At 36.0% G+C, this 15,386-nt stretch overlaps 1 protein-coding gene across 3 annotated transcripts; it reads left to right on the top strand.

The window, feature by feature from the left end:
* Positions 1-2,571: 2,571 nt before the first annotated feature.
* Positions 2,572-8,824, top strand: LOC132632073 (wax ester synthase/diacylglycerol acyltransferase 11-like). 3 transcript variants are annotated; one of them, XM_060347873.1, is made up of 7 exons: positions 2,574-2,929; positions 3,495-4,067; positions 5,395-5,461; positions 5,987-6,090; positions 6,958-7,167; positions 7,616-7,788; positions 8,509-8,642. In XM_060347873.1, the coding sequence occupies exons 1-7, from the start codon at positions 2,651-2,653 to the stop codon at positions 8,513-8,515; spliced, it is 1,413 nt and encodes a 470-aa protein (XP_060203856.1). In that variant the 5' UTR covers positions 2,574-2,650; the 3' UTR covers positions 8,516-8,642. The 3 variants fall into 3 exon arrangements, with proteins under 3 accessions (XP_060203857.1, XP_060203856.1, XP_060203855.1); XM_060347872.1 differs by having other exon boundaries at positions 2,576-2,929; positions 7,616-7,753; positions 8,509-8,824; XM_060347874.1 differs by lacking the exon at positions 7,616-7,788 and having other exon boundaries at positions 2,572-2,929; positions 8,509-8,824.
* The last annotated feature ends 6,562 nt before the right edge of the window (positions 8,825-15,386 follow it).

Here is a 15,386-nt window from a genome sequence, read left to right as displayed (position 1 = left end):
GCAAAAAAAAAAAGGTTAAACATGAGGTGTCCATACCTTAGCAATAATATCCCTTCAAATGAGCCATGTTCCGGTTGTTGCACAATCGCTGCCCGTCCACGGATTCCGGCTGACACGATCCTTTGCCCGTTACCTCGGTTATCTTGTACGGTCTTTCCCAGTTCGGAGCCAGTTTTCCTCCGTTGGGATTCTTGGTGCTCGAGGTATCTTTTCGAAGCACCAAGTCCCCAACTTAGAAATGCCAAAAATTGGCTCTCCGATTGTAGTACCTTTCCATTCTCTGCTTCTGGGTTGCAATGCGGACCAACGCGTTTTCGCGAAGTTCATCCATGAGATCGAGTTTCACAGCTGTAGCCTCCTCGTTTGACTCCTCGGTGGTATACCTGAACCGGGGACTCGGCCCGTTTATCACCCCCGCCCGGAGAAATGACTCGGGCCATCCCTTGATTTTTCTGACCTGAAGCTTGGTTTTCGAGAGTATGGCCGATACCTTTCCCTCGATGGTCCGGCCTCCGGTTCGTAATTCTTTCGTGATCTCTCCGAGCTTTTGTTCATTTTTACGGGCCCCGGGGGAAGCTCGAGTTGGTCATCCTCTATCCGAATTTTTGACTTGTATCGGTTATGGACATCCGCCCAGGTCACAGCCTCGTATTCCAGCAAGCTTTCCTTTAATTTGAATGAAGTCGTCGAGCTCTGAACATTGAGCCCCTTTGTGAAAGCTTGTGCGGCCCATTCCTCCGGAACCGGGGGGAGCTCCATTCGTTCCCTTTGGAACCGGATGACAAATTCACGCAATAGCTCCTTGTCTCTTTGGGCTATACGGAAAATATCCGTCTTTCGAGCCTGCACGTTTTTGGCTCCGGCGTGTGCTTTTATGAAGGCATCGGCGAGCATTTCGAAAGAAGTGATTGAATGCTCGGGCAGATGATCGTACCAAGTCAATGCTCCTTTTGACAGAGTTTCCCCAAACTTTTTCAGCAACACGGATTCGATTTCATCATCTTCCATATCATTGCCTTTTATAGCACAGGCGTATGAGGTCACGTGTTCGTGAGGGTCCGTTGTGCCATCATATTTTTGGATATCCGGCATTTTGAACCTCTTCGGGATCAATTTCGGAGCTGCACTCGGAGGAAAAGGCCTTTGGATGTACCTCTTTGAATCCGGCCCTTTCAAAATAGGCGGAGCCCCCGGGATTTGATCCACCCGAGAGTTATATGTCTCCACCCTTTTTTCGGTCGAGTCCACCCGCTTCGCCAACATTTCGAGCATTCTCAGAACCTCGGTGGATGGACCAGCTCCGGAGCCATTGCTTTCAACCATTCGTGCCTCATCTCCTCTGGGTTCAGCAACACTCTTCGTCTTTTCCGGGGTCGTTTTACCTCTTCCGTTTTGCAGCTGGGCTATTGCGATTCCCCGTTCGGCAATCGCCGCTCTCTGTTCCTGCAACATTTCAAAAATTAAACGCAAGTCAATATTATCATTCGGGGTATCCGGTTCTTTCCGGACTTGTGTCCTGGACAAAGTAATTGAATTGTTAGTATTTAAAGGGTCAGTGGGGTTTGGCGATCCTCGTGGCCCGCTGCCTTCATTTTCGACCACGATCTCGTTGTTGTTGACGTGACCAGATTGCCCACTGTTAGCCATTTGGTCCGTTTTTTCAGAGACGGACAGTGGATGTTTCTGATTTTGATGGGTAAGATAGAGATCAAGATCAAAGACCACTATTATCCTAGCCCCACGGTGGGCGCCAAACTGTTTACCCCGAAATTGGGAAAGCAATTGAATTTGTACGCGGGTAAAGGATATGTGCTTGGATCTTGATATATATATTTGATAGCAGAAAATAGGCGTGTGAGTATTTGGTAATAAAACGGCTAGTAACGGTGATTTGCTTAATTTGCTACGGACATGAACGTTTAGAAGCCATGTTGAATACTTAATGGAAGAAACACAACGTAAATGGAAACAAACGGCCTTGGCCGGATCAGATATTGAGAGAGAGATTGCATATATATTTTTCTATTACAAGTGTTCTTGGAAAATGAAGAAGCCAACCCTTACAAAGGAGGGGGATGTGCTCTATTTATAGTGTGACCTCCATGGGTCTCATATGATGTGAACTAATAAAATAATAGCAACAAGGACAGCTCTGCACGGATTTGGTGGGATTAGACTGACGGCGCCGTCTGACACACGCATGGTGGGTAGTTGACCAGGACAGGACGTTACTGGCGCGTGACCCGCGTGCAACGGCCACACGGACCAACGGCTACTCGGACCAACGGCCACACGGACCAACGGCTACACGGACCAACGGCCACGAATGCTCAGGTCACCGGGCTTGGTCGTTCCAATGACGAAGAAGGCAGATCAGTCGGTCCCCTCGCTCCACCGGTTTGCCTCGCATCCGGTTTTTACCGTATACAAATATAGATGCAATAAGTTACAGGATCTCCATCGGCTATTTTTACTAGACGACTTAGACGTAACTTGTCTCGTCTTGCATAATTAAATGTGGTTTCATGTGCAGGCTTTCATTACCATCTTTATATATGTATGTATGTACACCAATAAAGAAACTACTCTCCTTGAGGCATTTCACTTACAAGCTTAGTTATTCAGTTTCCTATAGTTCAACAACAAACCAATGGGGAGCCTTGGTCCTAAACCTATTGACACAAAGACCAAAACAGAACCTAAAATGAGCGTGACCAATGGCCAGAAAAATAGCACGGTCTTGGAGATAGAGCCGGAACAGGAACGAGAACAAGAGCCAGCAAGCCCAGCTACACGTTTGTTCCATACTAAAGCCCTCAGTTGCCACATTCTTGCCATTTTAGGTTGCACTACAAAGATCAACCGCGATGTCATCAAAAAGGGGCTCGAGTCCACTCTTCTCAATCACCCTCGCTTCACCAGTATACCGGTACATAGAAATGTTTGTTCTTTAAGTTTAACTTCTATACACTAACCGCCAACGGGCCACAAAAAATGGCATTGACAATCTTTAAACTTTGTCTGTTATTTCAACTTCAAACCTGAAATGTGTAATTTGAAAAATAGATTTTAGGAGTTTTTTCTCAAGTTTTCACTCACAGAGCTTCAATTGCTTTTTCACGTCCTAAACACAACTTTAACTTCCAAATGTCCTTTTTCAACCCAACTTCAAATACAAACTAGTACTACTTTTTTCAAGTATCAACCAATATATTCATGTCCAAACACCTACTAAATTTTGTTTTTATATAAAGCGGTTTATATATAATTTCAGCTATATCATAGAATTTTCAGGCAGAGGAGATTCAATTGAACCTCCTTCGCCGTACGTAACTCGCCACTGATGACCACTAAAAGTACTACAAGAAGTCAAAATACATTATTACAATAAAAATTCTTTATGCCGCTAGTGTATACTTTCTTCACCTTCTTATAGCGACACATTCTTTAGTGCTCCCTTTGCTTATGTTTCAACTTTTTTGTCCCAAAAAAAGGTGGTGGATGCAAAGAAAGGTGTAAGGAAGTGGATGAAAACGACGGTAAATGTGGAAGACCATATAGTGTGTCCTGATTTGGACCCGGACATGGAATCACCAGACGAATTCTTGGAGAACTACACGTCAAATCTAACAACAATACCTATGGACATGACAAAGCCACTTTGGGAGGTTCACATTTTAAACGTGAAAACATCTGAAGCAGATGCGGTAGGGATTCTGAAATTGCACCATTCAATTGGTGATGGCATGTCCATTATCTCTTTAGTTTTGGCATGCACTAGAAAGGCTTCGGATCCAGAAGCATTGCCCACTATGCCTTCAAGTACCAAGAAAGAAAAAACTAAGGCTGGATTTTGTAGGCGGTTTTGTTACTATATTTGGTTTTTGTTTATGGTGTTTTGGAATACGGCTGTGGATGCTGTTTTGTTTTTGGCGACTATTTTGTTTCTAAATGACACTGAGACACCGATGAAAGGAGGAGCTGGGGTTGAACATAATCCTAAGAGACTTGTGCACAGGACTATCAGCCTTGACGACATGAAAATAGTCAAGAATGCCTTGAACTTGGTAAATGTGCACTTTCTACTATACTATTTTCTTTTCAATTTACGTGACCCTTTTTAGATAGGTTAAAAAGAAGAATGACATATTTTTTTATTCAGATAGTTTTCAACTTCCTATTTTATTCTTAGAGTGTGATTAGTATGGAGGAAAATATTTTCAAGAAAAAAAAAAATCAAGTTCCTTATGTTCGATTGGTCAAAAGTTTTAAAAAAACGTTTTACTAATCTAAAAAACTAAATTCCTTTAAAATAAGGAAAATAAGTTTCACAAGTGGCATTCCACATTGATTGTGGCGCTCCAACACACCTCATCTTCACTCCCAACCACGTATCCTCCATCCCCACCACCCCACACCTCTATCCCACCACACCACCTCCCATAGTATTTATCTAGTTTATATAAAAAAGATTTTAGAATAATATTTTTTGCTTAAGTACTGAACACAAGAAAATAAGTAAGAATTAAACTCACTTACTTTCCTGGAAATTAACATTTTCTTTGAAAATTATTTTCCTTTATGCCGAACATACCCTTATTGACATAATTTATGACCACACAACTATTATGACGTGTTCGCAATGAATGGCTAAGGAAAGTCACCAGCTAAAATCACAAATTTCATTAAGATCTTTATTTTTAACTCTATGACCGGTAAAACAGCTTCACAAAAAATGAAACCAAGAGAATATCTATTCCTTCTTGTCTTTTTTTTTTTTTTTTTTATGTATCAGTTTTTTTTTTTTTGCTTTATATTTTTATTTTTTATGTATCAGTTAATTTATCTTATAGCGCATAAAATATCACGTCCTTTAAAATAATTGCATACGATTACATATAAAAGTGAAATCAGTTACTTTAAAAAATAAAAATAAATTATCTACTACAATAAGTTAGAATACATTAACCATATAAAAGTTCCTTAGGGTGGTCTTCGTGTATATACACATAGACCCACACCTATAATCTATCTTGGTATGGCTACTCTCCTCATACTGGATTCATGGCGTCAATAAAGGGATAATTTTAGGTCCACAAAAATCTGTGTGTCTAATTGCTTCTTTGCAATGGGATAGGAAGTCATGCAGTTTTTGTCTGCCATGTTAGTGGCAACAGAATTCTGTCTACAATCCTCATTAATAGCTCCCACTATTATATACTACTATATTTTTCCTATTGTGATCAGTTGTTTTCCGCTATTTTTGGCCTAGTTTGGATTTTGAATTTTTCCTTTAACCACATATATTCTAATGTTTTTTTTTTCTTGTAACCCCCTGTTTGTCATGCATATAGTTCTGGCTTTGATTATGTAATTATATTGTGGTTCTTGTAGACCATTAATGATGTAGTGATGGGCATAACACAAGCTGGTTTGTCGCGCTATTTGAATAGAAGATATGGTCAGTCTGTTTTCCCTCTACTCTCTATTAATTACCCCAACTGCTTACAGTTTTGTGTATTTAACTTGTGGTCAAAGTGTAACTGTACGTACTCTGTATATATGCATTTGCTCCATTCCTGCATTTTTCAAAATTGTAAGCACAGTACAAACCTTTTTTGTTTATAATTAGTTAAATCATGCCTCTTTACTTTAGTAATTAATCAGGGTAGGTTACGTTTCATATGACTCGATCGAAACTTTTCCGGTGGTAATAGATAACTTTCTGTGTTACAATTGAATCTTAATTTTGCTTCAAAGTAAGGTTAATGCTTAATTATAGGCTAGCTAAAATTATTATCATACGGATTGCTGTAATATTTTCATCAAAATATGCATAACAAAGTATTATCTACATATTAAGCTATAATATATATAGTAGTAGTAGCAATTTTCATGAACTGAACGAAAGCTGAGTTTAAGATATGTAATTACATGTCAATTTTTACTAATAGCTACTACTAATAAAGAGCTAGTGTATCTTCAGGTAACACGAATGGGAAAGGAAGCAGCAAGACAAATAATCTGCCCAAGAACATTCGTCTCAGAGGATCTATTGTTTTTAACATCAGACCTTCTACTGGAATTAAAGTAACAACCATTCTTTCAATTTATTTGTCTTACTTTTCTATTACTCTATTTAAAATACATCTTTCCATATCTAGTAGAGTAAGTTTTTAATTACAACATTTATCATTGTACCTTCAACACTATTATAGCCTGCTTGGCCAAACTTCTAAAATCAGCTTATCTTGAAAAGTGTTTTTTTCAAAAGTACTTATTAAAAAAGTACTTTTAGCGAAAAACAATTTTTGTTTGGCCAATCAATTTAAAAAACACTTTTTAGCAGCAATTGGTGTTTGGCCAAACTTTTAAAAAGTGTTTCTAAGTGTATTTTTCTCAAAATTGCTTTTAAAAAAAATGCTTTTGGGCAGAAACTATTTTTTTTAGCTTCTGAAAAACTGCTTTTGTTACTCTTCAGAAGCACTTATTTTCTTCCAAAAGTTTGGCCAAACAGCTCACCTTTTTTAAAATAAGCACTTATTGAAAAAAATAAGTACTTTTGGAGAAAAATAAGTTTGGCCAAATAGGCTATATTTGTTACTCAGACTTTTCGAAAATGATGTCGTAACCGTATCACTGTTTTTGGAGGATTTGACACACACTTATCGATATTTCTTAATAGTCTGAGCAATGTAGATAGATCTTTAACGACACTTTCTTATAAGAATGGCATGGTATATTTAATTAAAATCATAAGATTCAAAGAATATCTTTAATATATCATACACAACTTTAATTTAAGACCATCAGATGTAAAAGTCTTCTTACATCATTAAATTTCAAATGGAACTAAAACACATAAATACAATAAAAAGGTAGTAGTAAAAGTTGATAGTACCACTTCTTTTTCCAATTAGTGTATTCCTTGTGGCATTAGTGGTTTAATGCATTCAGGCTCTAGCAGAGATGATGGAGAAAAAATCAAAGGCAAAATGGGGCAATAAAATTGGATATGTGCTGACCCAATTTCCCATTAGCTTACCCGAAAACCCGTTGGATTATATCCGCCAAGCTAAAACCATTATTGACAGAAAGAAGCTCTCTCTTGAATCCAGATTCTCTTTTGCTGCTGCTCAGCTAATACAAGAAATATTTGGATCTAAGGTGAGTTTTTCTTCTTCTCATTTTATATGTAATGCCATTTAATTGGCACGCAGTACAGGCTAAAATATGAGTAGTATTGAAATTTGTAATTTCAAAACTTCGTGTTTATAATATATTGTTCCAAGTTTAAAAAGAATTATTCTTTTTTGAATAGATACTGAAAAAGATCGTAAAAACTGATTCGGAGGTGAGAAATAATTTGCTTAGTATATACTTATGTTCTTTGTCTTAATATATGTAGTGTGTGTAAGTTGTGGCGGAGTTACCATGTGCGTTACGATTAGTTCGAATTTCGCAACTTTAATTTAAATTTTATATTTATCTTAAAAATTCATTGAATATGTACAAATTATTAATTTTAAAAAGATTAAAATTCAAAACTATAAACTTCAAATCTTATATAAGTCTAATAATTCTTGTTTTTCTTATGTTTTGCATAAAATGAAAGGTGGGGGCTCAGCTCACAAAGAGAGTTCTGTCTCACACCACCGTCCTATTATCGAACATGGTGGGCCCTCAAGAAGAGATCACATTTTTCGGGCATAAGTTAGCTTATGCTGCTCCTACAATTTATGGACTCCCTCATGTTAGTAAATACTTCATTTATTTACTCCCCCACATGTTAGTATACTTCATTCATTACTCCCTTAGTTGATTTTTGACATTTTTAATTTGGCCCTTTTTGTCCATAGATATTGTTTTAAAAATTTAGAAGAATAATTAAAATTATTTCAAATTAATACATGTTAATCAAATTGACCATTATTCCAACTTCAAACTTGAAATATGAAATGTAAAGTTTAAAAAATAGATTTTATGAGGTGTTTGATCAAGCTTTTAAGAAAATATAACTAAGTGTTTTTGAGTAGTAACAGAAATTATTTTTCAAAAACTTTAAAAAGTATATTTCCTTTCTAGAAGCACTTTTAGAACCTTGACTTAACACAAATTTGACAAGAGTGATTTTCAGATTAAATAGTCAAATATAAACTTTCAATCTCCAAAAGTATTTTTATCAAAGGGAAATTACTTTTCAAATAAGAAATTTTGGAAGTTTGGCCAAACAACTATTAGGGGGTTTTTAAGTCTTCACTCACAAAACTTCAACTGTATTTACGTTCAAACAGAACTTCAACTTCTAAATACTTTTCTTCACCTTAACTTCAAATACTATTTCTTTTTAAAATTGCTAACCAATTGATAATCAAGCACATGCTTAATGACATAAAAAGAAATATCCCAACTTTCATTTGTGCAAGAAGAAATTTGAATAATGATGATATTTGTATATTTATGTAGTATGTATAAGAAATGTCATTTATGAATTTGGTGTGGTTGCAGGCACTGACGATGCATTTCCAGAGTTATTACAATAAAATGACAATTTCAATGTCGGTGGATCCACAGGTGATTCCAGATCCATACCAGCTCTGTGATGATCTACAGGACTCCCTTCAGATGTTTAAAGAGGCTGTCACTAAACAAGGTCTCGTAGTCACACCATAGGGCTATAATGCTACTAATAGACTTACTATTTTGAAGGCAATGTAGTATTGTACCACTTTGAAACTTTCGTATAACTTCCTATCTTTCATTTACACGTTAATATGTATTATTAATTGGTCGTGTAACTTCACAAAGATCGATTCTTGGTGAATTTGGTGCTCCGATCCGTTGTTTATTGCTCCAGTAGGTATTGGTCAATGCAGCCATGGTGCCGCATGCCTTTTTATGTTTTAAAGGTTGAGATTTATTTGGGTTTATTTTCTCTTACTGATACTGTCACGCTCTGAACCATGGTCTGGGCGTAACACGGCACTCGGTGCTTGACTACATGTGATCGAGCAAACCACATGGCTGGTTGAATCAACATGGGACATATACTGATGCGAAATATAATATGTAAACATGTTGAACTACTGAAATGTCTAACTGAATAATCATAAATGTGGAATAAGTCTGAAGTGTAAAAACATAGCCAATATGGCTATCATAAAAGTCTGCTAAACACTGACTGATTGTTGTTCTGGTCTATGAAGCCTCTAAAGAATAACGAAGCACTAACTGTTTACCGGGACAAGGCTCCCGGCATACCTGACTGTCTAAATTACTGGGGCTCACCAAGCAGCTGATACGAGAATCCTAGCGAGCAGATCCGTCGTCCTGTAAATCAGTACCTGCATCGTGCAATGCAGGCCTCAGGAAAAAGGGACGTAAGTACATTTTAATTGTACTTGTATGTAAAATCAACTTAAAGAAATAATAGTGTGGGGTGCTCAGGGAAAGGGCAGCCAAAATCAATAAATATGTGATATACTGAAACATACTAATAGCCTAACTAAACAAGAGAAGTATAGTCATAAGTACTCCATGTTCTGAATGTGAAATCACATGTTTTAATTGAGTTAATAATTTGTGGCCTCAGGCCCAATATAAGGGCACGAGTCTGTGGCCTCGGACCCAAGTATACGTATACATAAACTGTGGCCGCGGGCCCAAATACAAGTGTTCAACATTCAAATTTATATTAACGAACTGAGAATCATACTGTAATGCATAACACTGGAATACTGAACATTACAATGCTGAAACATGTGTTCATGAACTGATTATGGAGTTTAAAGCACTAACTGTTCATAAGCATACTGAGTTTTCATGACTGAGACCCATGGGATATCAAACACGAGTCTATATTGATTACGTATTGAGTTCACGACATTCAGAATGAAAATCATGAACGAATTACGAAACTATATCGTTTAGAGAATAAAAGTTCTAAAGCTTTCCATGAAACTAAGACTTAACTCTATTTCTGAGGCAATTCATAATAGTCGTAAAAGAAAGTGGCGTGGGGAGAATCATTAACATTCTCACACGTAGAGACTTAGCCTTACATACCTAAACTCCGGCCTTTAAGCGTAATACTGTTAGGGTTTGCCCTAAATTTCTTACCTTAGTTAGATTTTACCATAATTATGTTTTATTTCAAAAAGGTTTTTTGGTGGAAAAGGATTTCTTTGTGGAAAAGGCTTCAACCATGTCTATCCTTTTCTTGGAGGAGAAGTTTTGGACTTCTATAAATAGAAGGTTTTCTCTTCTCATAAACAACATAAACATCCACAATGTAGTCATTAAAGAATCTTGCTTAGGGGAAAATTATTATCTCAGTAGGTTTTATGCTTTTTAATATTAGTTTTTCAATATGTAGGTCAGTTGACCAAATCATATTAAAGCATTATGCGTCTTTAGTATACTTTTCTTTGTCGTCTGATTTATCGTTGTTCAAGTTTTGCAATTGTTTGCTTCCGCATAACGCCCTGATTATTTCGATCCCAACAATACAACGTTCGTCATCCCTTTCGACTTTAATCTATAGCAATATAGGTCAAAGGGAATCAATATTAGTAAGAGTACTCACATTTTGGTCATCTAAATATTTTATCGAACACTTGGTGGGCATGGAGTTTTACAACTCTCATCAATGGTGCTTCTACACCCAACAATCTATTCTCCTGCTCCTATATGATTCTACAATCTCATATAGATACAATTTACATCATTCTTCATCACCCATAAGATAACAACAACCCTAAGTCAACAATTCAAACATATACTCGTTCATGCTTTTCTTCTATCATACCCATCAATGTATATCTCAAGAACTTATAGTCCATAATCACCAATTCAAAGTTATAATCAATTGGAATAGGAAAGTCTTACATACCTTAATTGCTCCAAACCGCTCAATAAGAACTCAACTTTGGAGAAGAATCCCAAAAATATGAACTTGAATCTTTGAGAAGGGTTTTCTTGAAAACCTTAGTATTGTAGAGTAGAATCTTGTTAAAATAATCCGTATATGGGTGTTACTCCTTGCTAATATGATGGAAGAATACTTGGGTTTTGAGGAAGAACTCGCCTTAGGGGGCTTGGGGAAGTTGTAGGGTCTTTTCTCTTGAAAAAGTCAGCCAAAACGAAATGAAATGAATAATTTTCAAAAAATTCACAATCTGAACTTTTAAAGCAGTGTCACCACCTGCGAGACACAGGTGTGACTAGTGGGATGCAGCCCCACCACAATTTGTGCCAGAGAGGCACAACTTCGGGCGTTCAACTTGCGACACGACCTACGAAATACAGATTGGTAAAACGGTCATAACTTTTTACTCATAGGTTCGTTTGAGCTTCACCTTATATCGTTGGAAAGATATTTCAAAGAGAAACAACTTTCATGTTTTAAGTTTTCCCAAATTCTCAATGGAATTTCAAGAAAGGATGGAAGACAGACCTATCGAACACTTAGTCGATTCTACCGAATCTTATGCACCTCACTATCCGTCATGATTTCAAAACAACTATTTCCACCCAGACTCATCCCGATGAGACTTCATATGGCTAAAATGTCATATTAATACTCATTTAACATATTCACACCTAACCCGAATTTACAGAGTGTTACAGATACTAATTATTAAATCTCTCTTAATGGTAAGATTTAAAAGGAAAAAAGCTACTAAAATCTGTCTGTGACCTATGTTGTTGTTAATATATTTTATCAATTTTTAATTTAATAGAACATGACATTTTATACTTTTAGACAATAAATCATGTTATTATTTTGGTTAGCGATGGGCGTTCGGGCCGTTAGATTGGATATGAAAATTTTGGTTTTCGAATCAAAGATATTACAATCCAAATAAACTCGGATTGGATTGGATCTTTTAAGTTCGGTTTTGGATTAATCGGTTTGAATATTTCGGATTTTCGATTTTGCTTTGAGCCTTTACGGCAAGCTTAAAGGAATGAAATTCATTGCCCAGTTACAAGTTTCATGTCTTAGCATAATGTGAAACCAAATATATGGATTCAACAAAGAGTTATTACCACTAAACCAAAAGGTATCAAGGCACTAGTTCAGTTCTACATTATTCCCTTTGTTTCAACAGAAGTTGTCTTATTCTTAAAGTAGTGAAGTAAACTCCAACTTTGCAAGCTATATTAAATTTAATTTAGTCGAAAATTATATATTTGACTTTAATATTATAATAGGTAAGGCCGCAGAGTACCAATCTATTAGACCTTTAGATTAATTAGTATTGGGCACATATAATATGGGTAGGGCTAAATATAAGGTATAAAATTTTCGAAAATTCGAAGTACTAAATGCGTTATCCAATCCGAAATTCAGTAATTTTAAAAATAAAATCCGAAGTCCAATCCATAATCCAAAAATCCACATCAAATATCCAAAAATTCGAATTTCAGTTTGAATTTCGAGTTGGCCCACACTATGCCCACCCCGAATTTTGGTACCGAAAACTTTTTTTGACCATGATTAGTTTGATGGTATTAACTAAAAAAATTAAATTTTCAACCAACTATTATATATATATATATATATATATAATTTTTTTAAAATTATTTTATACATAAAAATATTTATTTATGGTCTACTTTTGTAAATATTTCTTTAACTTCGTCATAGTTTTTGTTTCTTAGCATTTTAACATTATGTTTCGGCTTGCAGTTTTATCCCAATGTCCATATGTATTAATTTAAATGAAGCACAAACCAAAACTAAATATTAATTTTCCATGTTGTCCATATACATTAACATAAATGAAGTCATTTGACGTTAATGTTTTTCTTCTCCCTAGTAGCAATTCATATATTTCTAACCAAGTTTTTTCGTGCATATAAAGTTTATAAAGTTAGAAAAAGCTCAATTTCTAAAAGTTGAAGCTCCCAATTTATGATATGATTAAAAAAAAAAATCTTTTGTGGCATTGTGTTTGATAGTTCTGTGTGTAATTTGGTTACAATGAACTTGATTGGATATGATTGTATGAAATATTGTGGCATCTACATCAGATTTCTAAAACATCAAACAAATTTTATTGTAAGATACATTCAACCACCAAAAAAAAAAAAAAAAAACTCAAAAATTGCGAAAAAAATGAAAAACTCGAAAAAGAAAATCTACAATAAAAAACCTAGTTTTTACTGATTTGGTTTGATTTATAGATATAAAAAGTCAATACAAATGGTTTAGTTTGGTAAATGAAAAATCTTAACCAACCCCACCTATGTACACAACGCTCTCTATTACTGATTTGAGGTCATGGTCGTCTCAGACCACATCATCTTCCATATGTTTCTCTACTCGTTGAGCATTGGTGCGTGCCGTCATGAAGGCATCAACCAATTTCACAAACGATCTGATGGTGCATGGCAAAAGTGAATACCATGACAATGCTCCTCTAATAAGGATTCCCCCAAACTTTTTAACCAATATTGACTCTGCCTCCACCTGCGTGAGGTCGTTGAGCTTATTTCTGGTTGTTGAGCTTATTTTTGTATGACCAACTAACTTCACGGTCTTCAAACCTATCCCTGGATCCCATACAGGAACAGTCAGTCTATTTCCAACTAGAGCAAGAGAGAAATTGCTCTTAAGACTTATGAACACATGTACTACTTGGACATGATCCCTTTCAGGCATTTCATCAAACAAGTAGGAAGCAACTCTAGTTGTCTTATATTCCACACATTCCAGCCATGTATTAAAGGAGACCCTGGCCAAATCAAGATCTCGAGTACAACCGAGGAAAAGAGAATGGAGTTCTACCTGTGGATCTTCAAGTACGTGAAAGCCGGAAGGTCGATTTATCTCGATTTCATCGCATTTCAGGCTTTCATTTCCCGGAAATGTAGCATCCGAAAGCTCCTCATATTCAACGAACGAACTCTCAGAAAAAGTAACTGGCTCAATCCTACCGAATACAAAATGATCATGTCCAACAAGAGGACCAAGGAGGGCTTCATCACTTGCATAATGACAAGGCAGAGCAGTTTCATCCCTCTGGGGTATTTCGTCGAACACCTTGTCTTCGATCAGTGTGCACTTGTCTCTACTAGTTAAACTAGAGTTGTGATTAAAGCAGACACTTTCAATACAAATGTTGCACTCGCAATCAAGGCTGCGTACACAACATACAACTTCATCACTGTTTAAACATTCATTTTTGATACTTAAGTTGCACTCGCAATCAATGATGCTTACACAAATTCCGCGTTGCTGGTATTTTTTCAGCATTTCGATCCCCCAAACTAACAGTTTTTGCACCTCCTTGATTGTCATGGCGATGCCACAGTCGCAAGAACAAGGCTCTGATACCAATTGTAATGATCTCAATCAAACAATAGAAATTAAAGGCTATTTTTTAGACAATTTTCTGGTATATTGATAAACTGAATGAAAAATTAAAAGAAGACTATAATATGCAGAGAATTGGAACTAATTAACTAGATGAAGCTCCATAGACGAGAATTTTCCTGTGAAGAAGAAGAAAGAAGAAGGATTGAGAATTCTGTAATAGAAAAAGAGAGAGAAGAGAATTGAAAAGAGGAAAGGAAGATACCACATATTCGTTGAAAACACTGTAGCCGAGTCTGCTAGTTAGTTATAGGAATCCGTCAGCTGATCTCTACCGTCGAACCTCACTTATTTACTTCTAATCTTGCGCGTACACGTGTACTCTATAATAACCTCCCGAACAAATACCCAGTCCACCATTCGATACCCTTCGAGATCATTATAGCTAGTATAGTTTAAGATCGTCTCCACAGGGATTGGTACAAATAATTACTCAAACGAAACATTGCTCAGTATTATTCAGGAAATAAAAATTTGAGTTTGTTGTGGTTATAAACCACGATTATCGACCACAACGTAATTAAAGACAACTGACAACGAAAGCAAATGTTACTATTAATATAAGAAATAAGGGTAGCAGACAAGACAAATGCAAGATTTTAGCAATTAGCTTCGATTCGTTTTATCATTCTCCTCTAAATTTTATTGAGTCTCTCGAATTCAATAAGTAATTAGTTTATTCTAGAATCTAATAAACATCTTCCGATTATTTATACATATTTCACAAATTAAACTAATGCAAGCTCTGAGAATGTTCAAAAATTATGGATAGAAATAGATCTTTAGACGACTTCTCACGAATATAGTCAGCTTATAACCCAAGATAAATTATTCAAGAGTCTCTTCCGATTACTCAATAAATCATTCAATCATGAGCTAAATCAGATATATATTAAGATAATTCATAAGACACTTTCTCTTCTGATTAAAGCATCCAAAAATATCTCAATAACCAAATAAAACTACTATCCATGAGTTCAAGACTGATGAAAGCCTGTGAACA

The sequence above is a fragment of the Lycium barbarum genome, chromosome 3, assembly GCF_019175385.1.
Source record: "Lycium barbarum isolate Lr01 chromosome 3, ASM1917538v2, whole genome shotgun sequence".
Classification (NCBI taxonomy): Eukaryota; Viridiplantae; Streptophyta; class Magnoliopsida; order Solanales; family Solanaceae; genus Lycium; species Lycium barbarum.
This window is presented reverse-complemented; position numbering and strand designations above follow the sequence as displayed.